The 9,549-nt window shown below is 54.8% G+C and overlaps 1 protein-coding gene across 1 annotated transcript in view; it reads left to right on the top strand.

Annotated features, from left to right (window-relative positions):
- PRKCB (protein kinase C beta) overlaps window positions 1-9,549 on the top strand; it is a 98,654-nt gene that overhangs the window by 53,596 nt on the left and 35,509 nt on the right. Inside the window, 3 exon segments of the mRNA XM_029965255.1 lie at window positions 95-223; window positions 7,887-8,043; window positions 8,418-8,553. Coding sequence (XP_029821115.1) covers window positions 95-223; window positions 7,887-8,043; window positions 8,418-8,553 — 422 coding nt within the window.

A 9,549-nucleotide genomic window follows, 5' to 3' on the forward strand; every position in this document is an offset into this window, starting at 1 on the left:
TGAACGTGTGTCCCTCTGTCCCCAGCCTGCATGATGAACGTGTGTCCCTCTGTCCCCAGCCTGCATGATGAACGTGTGTCCCCTCTGTCCCCAGCCTGCATGATGAACGTGCACAAGCGCTGCGTGATGAACGTGCCCAGCCTGTGCGGGACGGACCACACGGAGCGCCGGGGGCGGATATACATCCGGGCAGACATCGACAAGGACGTGCTCACCGTCGTAGGTACGTGTGTGACTGGCAGTGTGTGACAGTGTGTGACACTGTGTGACTGTGGGACACTGTGTGACAGCACACCCACAGCCTGACGGCCCTGCAGGGCTGGGCAGCGCCGTGCCTGGCGTCAGCGCCCAGGAGCAGATGCCTGGCAAGGCAGGACAAGGCTTTGAGCCTCTCTGGGCACCCTCCTGCCCTCTGGCAAAGCCTGGCTGGGGCTCCAGGGGTTCTGTATCAACAGCAGTTACAGATTTTTCGAACTGCTTTTTAAATGCTGTAAAATTTCAGCATTTGCAGGACCCCAGGAAGGGGGAGCAGAGAGGATCCAACCAGCCATGATGGGCAGGAGCCATCCCACAGCATCCACCTGCAGGGATGTGCCCAGTGGTGGGAGATGGGGCTGGAGGAGCCTGCAGGGAGCCAGGCAGTGCCAGGCTCAGCAGAGGCTCCTTCCCTGCCTGGAGTGTCCCAGGGACCCGGTGGCCATCCATGGGGAAACACCTTGTTCCCAGTGCCAGTTTTCTCTGTCCTGAAACTTCTCTGTTCCTGGTTTGTGGCAGGAGACAGGACTATCCCATCTTTAAGGACTTTTGCCACCCAGATTTTGAGTTCCCAAAAGATATTGCTTCCCCCATGACCTTTGAGCACCCCCCCAAACATTAAGCCACGTCCTTGTGAAGCCTCCTGTCCCCAGCACAAGGAGATCAGAGCAGAGCTGTGGCTCTGTTGGGTGCTGGTCACGGGTGTGTCGTGGAGCGGGGGCTGGAGGCAGGGATTGCTCCCTGTGGGCACGGCACTGTCAGTCCCTCGGGGCTTGTCTGCCGGGGCTGAGCCGGTGCTGTGTGGGAGGGAGGTCGTGCCCACGCTGGTGCCCAGGCAGCTCCGGGTGCCGCGGTCTCCGCAGGGGCGGCCGAGCTGTCGCGGTTATTCCCGGATGAGTCAAAGCCGTGGGCTGTGAAGTACCCCCTGCAGTGCCCCTGAGGGGGCACCGGGTGGGACATCCATGGCAACACCAGATCCTTCTCCACCATCCCACCGGCTCCGTGGAGGAGTCTGGTTTCCACGTCCTGTCGCAGCGGGAGGTGCCGTGACAGCCCCAGGGTTGGTTTCTGTGGGATGGGGTTGTCTCCGTGCATCCCGGGGTGCTCCTCGTCACTCTGACGGGCACCTGTTCCCTGAGGAGAGCGGAGGCTGCCAAGGTCCTGCTGCTCTGGGCCCACAGGGATGGCTGCCGTGACCCAGCAGGGCTCCAGCCCTGCTCTGCTCCAGGGAGGGTGAGCCCAGCCAGCCCCCCCGGGGGATGGGAGGCCGAGGGCAGCGTTGGTCCATGGTGGGCACAGCCTCAGGAGGTGCCCCAGCCTGGGCAGGGGCAGCACAGGTCACCTCACCCACATGGAAAGAGGTACTCAGGTATGATCCAGGAGTGTGCAGGAGAGCCAGGATCCTTCTGGCCTACAGAACCATCAGGAGTATTCTCAAGAAAAATACCAAGTTGCTGAAGATGTTAATGAAAAATTGAAAAAAAGTTCTGGAGGATTTTTTAATTTATTTTTTGTTTGATTTGTCCTTAAAGGAGAGTGTCAGTGAACCAGGCAGAACTATGTTTCTCAGAAGTCTTGCTTCCCAGGCACCTTCCTGAATGTTGGACTTGGTGATCTTGGAGGTCTTTTCCAACCTTAATGATTCTATGATTCCCTCTGGGAGTGAGATGGGACTGGTACCCAGCCTCCATCAGATGCCAGTGGGGTACAGAGCTCACCCTCCCACTGGCACCATGAGTTCCCTGGCACTGTGTTCCCACCTCTCCCGAGGCAGGGGAGGAGCTCCCTTGGCCCCATTCTGTGCAGCTGGATTTTCATTTTTTCCACTGGCTTTGAAAGGCTGTTTTATTTCTGGCCCTTTATGGAGGTGTTGGTGAAAACATGTCAGCTGTTGGCTTTTCCAGAAGGCAGGGAAGCGTGCTGAGTTCTCCAGCTCTGCTGTGGAGCTGCTGGAGGAGTGGGATGCTTTGGGAGAGGAGAGGCTGGACACTGGGGAGCCTGGCCAGCCCCCCAAAGCATGGGTGGGCACCCAGCCCTTGGGAGATGGAGCCACCTCATGTTGTGCTGGGCACTGGGGAGGCCACCCCAAATCCTGGGGTCAGTTTTGGGCCCGTCACAACAAGAAGGACATTGAGGGGCTGGAGCATGTCCAGGGAAGGGAAAGGAGCTGGGAAAGGGGCTGGAGCAGCAGGAGCAGCTGAGGGAGCTGGGGGGGGCTCAGCCTGGAGCAAAGGAGGCTCAGGGGGGACCTTCTGGCTCTGCAACTCCCTGACAGGAGGGGGGAGGAGGGGGGGGTCGGGCTCTGCTCCCAGGAAACAAGGGACAGGAGGAGAGGGAACGGCCTCAGGTTGTGCCAGGGGAGGTTTAGGTTGGATATTGGAAAAATTCCTTCATGGAAAGGGCTGTCCAGCCCTGGCACAGCTGCCCAGGGCAGTGGCAGAGTCCCCATCCCTGGAGGGGTTTAAAAGCTGTGTAGGTCTGGCACGTGGGGATGTGTCTCAGTGGTGACCTTAGCAGGGGGAACAGTTGGATTCAATGATCTTGGAGGGATTTTTCAACCCACACAGTTCCTGCAGGACCTGCCTTGGCCATCCCAGGGGGGCACAGTGGGGCACAGTTGGAGAGTGTCCCCACTGGGGCCCCAGCCCAGCCCAGGAAGGCAGTGGGTGGAGGCAGCAGCCAGGATTCCTCTGAGCAGATTTCTGGTGGAAAATGCCCTTTACACGTTTTCTGCAGGAATTTCGGTTTGGGGCGGGCAGGGGGTGGATTTCTGTCGAGAACAGCAGTGACAGCGCAGTGGTGGGTGGCAGGGGGGTGCTGGAGCCCCTGAGCCTGGCAGGGGTGGGAGGCTGAGCCCCCCTTTGGTCCTGCTGCTCAGGGAAAAACAGGTACTGGCGGTGGGGCGAGACCTTCTCTCTGTGCCACCGGGGGGGAGACCCTTGCCCGGGAATTTCGGAAGCTTTCCCAAGGCAAAGAGGATCCCAGCTATGAAGTGTGAAGGGTGCCCGGTGCCCCTGGCAGGAGCAGGCAGGGCTGGCAGGGCAGGGCCGGTGCCTGCAGATGGCAGCACGGGCACGGCCAACACGGACCCACTCGGGGCTTCGGTTTCTCCGTCGCTTGACAAATTTAACAGGAATTTGCTGGATGCTGTTCAGCTCTGTGGGTTTCTTTTCTCTTACTCTAATTTTTTCCTTTTATTTGTAAAGCTGATCTTTCCCTCCCAGTGGAAGACACAGATTTTCATAGAATTATTGAATCCTGGAATGATTTGGGTTGGAAGGGACTCTAAAGCTCATCTCGTTCCACCCCCCTGTCATGGGCAGGGACACCTTCCACTAGCCCAGGTTGCTCCAACCTGGCCTTGGACACTTCCGGGGATGGGGCATTTATAGCTTCTCTGGGCAACCTGTGCCAGGGCCTCCCAGCCCTCACAGGGAAGAATTTCTTCCTAATATTTAGAATGTGGGCTCTGTGTCTCTGAACCCCCGGTGTGGGAGGGAGATGTGAAATGGGGCAGGAGCAAATGCATGTTCACAGTCCATGTTCTGCTCTGGGCTTTGATCAAGTGTCTTATTAGTGGGAAAAGACTAAGGAATAAAGCGGGAAATCACAGCAAATTGAAGTGTCATCAAGGCGTTGTGCATTTTGGCTTCCGTAACAGAAAAGCTTCCAAATGCAGATTATTCTGAGCCTGTCGTATTAAGGGACATGAATATTTGAGTCTGGGAAATGGAGGAGTGGGAGAATGTGAAGGCTGGGCTGGGAATCCATTAAAGCTGTTGCTGCTCCAAGATGGAAGTTGCTCTGAGGACTCTGTGCGTGGCTCCTCTCCAGCAGCCGGGAGCTGGCTCTGCCACGCGGGCAGGTGGGAGGTGTGTCCCGCCGTGTGCCAGTGCAGCCCAGCACGTGTTCATCTCTTCTCTCGGGGAAGTGCTGGTGTAAAAAAGAGACCTAAAAGGTAGAGAGTCAGAAAAGCTGTGGTGTTTATGCTGCGAGGTCGGGGTGTGTTTGGGCGATGGAGACTCTTCAGTGTGTCCGGGGCCCTTTGACCCCGTGCGTGTGAAGGAGAGTGTGCCCTGTCCTCGTGCCAGGGCTGCTGAGCATGGGGACCATGCTGGGTTCCCTCTTCTCTCCTGTGAGCCTTGGTACCGTGCCCTGGCCCCCAGTGGCTCCTGCGAAGCCGAGCCCCTCGTTAGCACCCATGGGCCCAACCCCCTGATGCTCCTGCAGCGTGGCAGAGGCTGCTGGGACAGAGCCTCGCTGTTTACTGAGCTGATTGAAGGAAAACATTGACCAAAACTGAAACCAATTATGCTGTGATTAGATAAACGAGCTGGAAGTGTGTTAATTAATAATCACCGGCCCAGGCAGATGCAGCTGTAATGAGTCCTGTGCCTTTTTCATTGTATGAGCGTGTGCAAATATATTCTTATCAGAGCATTAATTAAATGTTTTAACTTGTGAGGGTGTTCATCTGAGCGCCGGGCACTGACTGGGATGGGGCTGCTCCTGGCTGGGGATGGTGTGTGCTGCTGGAGGGAGGAAGATGAGTGCTGCAGGCCAGCCCAAGAGCCTTCCCCTCTCCAGAATCCCATCCAAGAGCTGTGGAATTGGGGGTGCTGCTGGCACGGCCATGGAGAAGTGATGGGCTGGCATGAGGTGGCAGAGCTCTGACCTCTCCTTGCAGTGAGCCAGGCTTTGGAAGGGTTTTTCATAGAACCACAGAATGGCAGTGGAGCGGTGTCCCCATTGCCATGGGAATGGTGTGGAGGAGGTGGGCACTGCCACCCCTGCCCCCCCAAGCCTCCTGGTCCAGGGATGTCCAAGACTTAAGGATGCCTCATCCTGCCCATGGCCTGAGGCCACAGTGGCATCTCCTTGGCCGCATTTGGTACCCACAGTGATTTAAGTCCTGCTTTAAATGGGATCGTAATATTCTTACTCATCACCGTTAATAATGATGTTACTACTTCCTAATGATGCACAAAACTGTCAGGGTATGACAGATGTAAAACTATTTTACATCAAATTTAACTGTCAAATAAATTCCATAAACACTGGCGAGGAAGGAGCGCGACTCTCCTGCTGTGAGGTATCACTGCTGTGCTGCTTCACGTTCTTATCTTCCCTTCACTTAATTGTTGATTTCTGCTTGAAAAGTTAGAAAGTTTCTTGAGGTCAAGCAGAAGCATTTTGTTTTTTTAAATGAATAGATAAAATTATTCCCATTAATGAAATTGTGAGGTCTGCACGCTGAGATAATAACATGAGGTAATCAAATCTCATGCTTCAGGGCATAAACTGATTAACTGTGAGGGTCAGGAATTACTTCTCCTGTTCCTTAAAGAAGCGAAGGACGGCCTGATAAACAATGGAGGGTGGTTCATTAGTCTCCAGAGGATGTTGTGTTGGCTGTTGGGATGGAGCTGATTCCGTGTGACATCGTTTTGCATCTCCTGTCAGCGAGGGGACACTGGCTGGTGTGAGACCCCAGAGCCAGCGGCTTCTTCCAGCCCCTGGGCTGGTTCTGCTGCTCACACAGGAGGTCTGAAGGGTCCTCAGTGGTTTCTGCTGACCCCAGGGCAGGTGAGGGGTGATGGTCACCAGGGAAGACTGTGCCCACTCTCCTGCCCCGGGCGCTGGGGTCAGGGTGGGCACTGTTTGGTGCCTGGTGCCACAACATCCCAATGTAGGTGCTTCTGTGAGTGGCAGTGGTTGTCCCCTACTGCAGGTGGGCAGGGGCACTGAAAACACATTTGTGTAATAATTTCAAGGCCAAGAAGGCAATAAAAAGCAGTCAGAGCTCAGGGGGAGGGTGTGACGAGGCCCTGGTTCAGGAGGGCACTGGGAGCATTGTTCCCTGTGCCTTGGCAGTGTGGGGGGTGCAGGCAGGGAGCCCTGGGGTGGTGGTTTTAAACTGACAGAGGGCAGGATTAGAATAGAAATTAGGAAGGTGTTTCTTCCCTGGGAGGGTGGGAGGCCCTGGCACAGGTTGCCCAGAGAAGCTGTGGCTGCCCCATCCCTGCAAGTGTCCAAGGCCAGGTTGGACAGGCCTTGGAGCAACCTGGGCTAGTGGGAGGTGTCCCTGCCCATGGCAGGGGGTGGCACTGGATGAGCTGTAAAGTCCTTCCCAACCCCAACTATTCTGGGATTCAGTTATTCTGTGACGGCATCCCCGGCGAGGTCCCCGTGTACCACGGGCAGGGATGAAGTCATTCCTTCCCCCTCTGCCAGAGGGGCAGAGGTGACTCTGGCTCCTGCAGCTGCCTCATCCCAGGCATCTGAGGAGCACGTAGAGCAGCAGGATGGCTGGGGCTGCCCAGCTCCTGCAGTGGCAGGCGGTGGTTCCCAGCAGGCTCACGCCTCTCCCGTCTCACGAGCTGCTGGCAGGGCTGTCACGTTTGATAAATGAGCTCGTTTATAAATGCAGATTTGCATTTTGGCTGCAAGTTTGATTCCATGGATCTGAAAATTGGGCAATGCTTTGGCAGGGCAGCATTAGGTGGCAGATTTTGGGGCATTAATTTGCTTTTCAAAACTCTCTGGTTCCCAACCTCATCAGAAGTGCCTTACTGGTGAATTGGGAAGTGGGCAATTGTTTTTACTTTTCTGACTCTAAAAGTATCTTCTCATGCCCTGTGGTGCTACACACAGAACCAGAGTCCTCTCCTCCTCCTTGAGATTATAGGGTGAAGCTGTGCCTTCACAACAGAGCTGCTGGTGGCGTCTGGTGGAATTTCAGGCAGCACTGAATTCCTGTTCCCAACATGGCACAACCCTCTGTGCCTGATCCCTGGGGTGTGCACTGGACCTGGGGAGGGGAGAGCTCTGCTCTGGGCTTCCTTGAAACAGCTTTTCTGCAGGTTACAGCTTGACTCCATCGTGGCCATCAGGCTTTCCATCTCTGATGTCTCCATTCGGGCTGGAGGGAAGATAAGACCCTTCTCCTGGCAGACAGACCCTTTTTGACTTAATCTGGGCAAAGAGCCTCAGCTCAGCCTGGCTGTATTTAATTTATCCAAGCTGCAATCCAATTACAAGCAACCAAGTCAACTCAGGTTTACTCTTCCCTCTCTCCTCCTGCTTCCCAGAGGAGACACTTCAGCTCCCAGAGCTGGGGTGATGCTGCCAAGTGGGCAGGTGATGATGCCCCATGGGCATCCCTCTGCTCCCTCAGGGCCCCAGCTGAGCCTGGGAGGGCCCAGTGGGGAGGTTGGTGCCTTTGGGTCCCTGCTCTCCCCTGCCTGGGGCATTAACGTTGCTGTTTCCTCTCTCCAAGGAAAGCTCCATCCCCGTGCTCCCACCAAATCAGTGCAATGCTGCTTCCCAGGGGCAAGAGGAAACAAACCAGCTTTAAATTGCTTAGAACTGAGAGCAAACAAAAACCCATCCTATCAGAAAATAAAAATCATCTCCTGAGTCGACCCTTCAGCCTCCCCCGTCCACGAGAGCTGCGTTTGCTCTGCGTTAATTATGTCGTTCCTCATGTAATGCCCATGTCTGCACAGATCCAGTTTAATTCTGGTTTTAATCACTATTTTCACACTTACTCTTGGCACGCAGGGAAGTTGTCAGTTGTCGGGTATTTTTATAGTTGGAATACTGAATTTAATCCTGTTTCTCTTCCCCAGTAAGAGATGCTAAAAACCTAGTTCCTATGGACCCTAATGGCTTGTCAGATCCCTACGTGAAGCTTAAGCTAATCCCTGACCCCAAAAATGAAAGCAAACAGAAGACCAAAACTATCAAGTGCTCCCTGAATCCTGAGTGGAACGAGACATTTAAATTGTAAGTACAAGGAAAATGTTTAAATTTGTAAACTGAATTTTCTCACCCCCGAGAATTAATGTGATTGTATTTGCTCTTATTTAATTATTCAGAGGCATTGAACTGATTCGACTGAGAAATGATTCTTTTTATTCAGTAAGTGACTCAGAAACACTCAAACCTCTACCCTGACCCCGATCAAAGCTGAGTGTTAGGGCACAAACTCTGTGCTCTCCGTGTGAGTCAGATGTGCTTGGGCAATTAAATACTGGAGACCTCAACAGGCATCGAGGAGCATCCCTTCACTTTGCATCCGTATTCCTGCAGAGCATGGGGGGACAGGGTGGTGTGGCAACATCTTCCAGGGTAAAACTGTCCCTGTTCCTCTCTTCCAGCCAACTGAAAGAGGCAGACAAGGACAGGCGGTTGTCTGTGGAGATCTGGGACTGGGATCTGACCAGCAGGAATGATTTCATGGGCTCCTTGTCCTTTGGGATCTCTGAGCTGCAGAAGTCGGGAGTGGATGGATGGTAAGATGTAATCGTTTCCTAAATACCATGGGCAGAAAGCAGCCCGGATCATCTGTGGGGGTGAGAGATGTGACAGCCCCTCGTACCAGCTCCCCTCTGCTCCAGGCCCACCTGGCCTGGCTCTGTGTAAGGTGCTGCTCCACCTCTCGGGCTGGAGAGGGTGGCTGGTGCTGTGTGGGGTGTCCATGGGGTGCCCAGAGGAGTCAGGACAGTGTAGGGGTGCTCAGCATGGAGTGGCTTAGCATCACCTTCTGTGTGTCCTCCTGCTCCTTGCAGGGTTGCTCAGGGGGCATGTGGGGCTTTTCCCTCCCCCAGACTCCCCTCCCAGCCCCAGGGTTGCTCTGCCTGAAGGGCTGGTGCTCCCAGGGGCTCTCACTGCGTGGGCTTTGGGAGGAGCCAGCATCACCTGCCCTCATCTGCCAAGGCAGCATCTTCCAGCATTTTCTGCTTGGATTCCCTCAGTTTCTGTACCAGGCAGGCACTGTGGCTTCCTCAGGCGTGTGGGAGAGCAGGGCTGTGAGGGGGTGGTGGTGGGGACACCTTGGAGCTGTGATTCCTGGCTGGAGCACGTGGGCTGCAGTGCCAGTGTGGAGGGCACAGCTCAGTACAAGGAGGAACCACCAAAGTGTGTAATTACCAACGCTCGTTACCACACGAGTGATGAACACAGCAGGGCTGTAACACCCCTCAGTGGGTCTCCATTTTCATTTTATCTCTCCCAGCAGGACACACAGTACCTTATTTCCCTGTTTTTTCCCCGGGCACTGGTGCCTGGGAGCTGTGTTACCTGTCCATGGCAAGTGTAATAATTGAAAAGAGATATTAGATGTCTTTTGGAAACCAACCCCTGCATATTGTTAATCTGCATTCACGAGCTGAGTGAATGTCCCAGACTGCATTTTCCCACCATAGAAGCTGAATGTGTCTCCCTTTGAGCAGAGAATGGAGAGGAGGAGGAGGAATTAGGCAGTCTGGGTACCCAGAGAGAGCTGGGAAG

This window comes from Manacus vitellinus, unplaced genomic scaffold (genome assembly GCF_001715985.3).
Source record: "Manacus vitellinus isolate BGI_N305 unplaced genomic scaffold, ASM171598v3 scaffold_93_pilon, whole genome shotgun sequence".
In the NCBI taxonomy this organism is placed as follows: domain Eukaryota; kingdom Metazoa; phylum Chordata; class Aves; order Passeriformes; family Pipridae; genus Manacus; species Manacus vitellinus.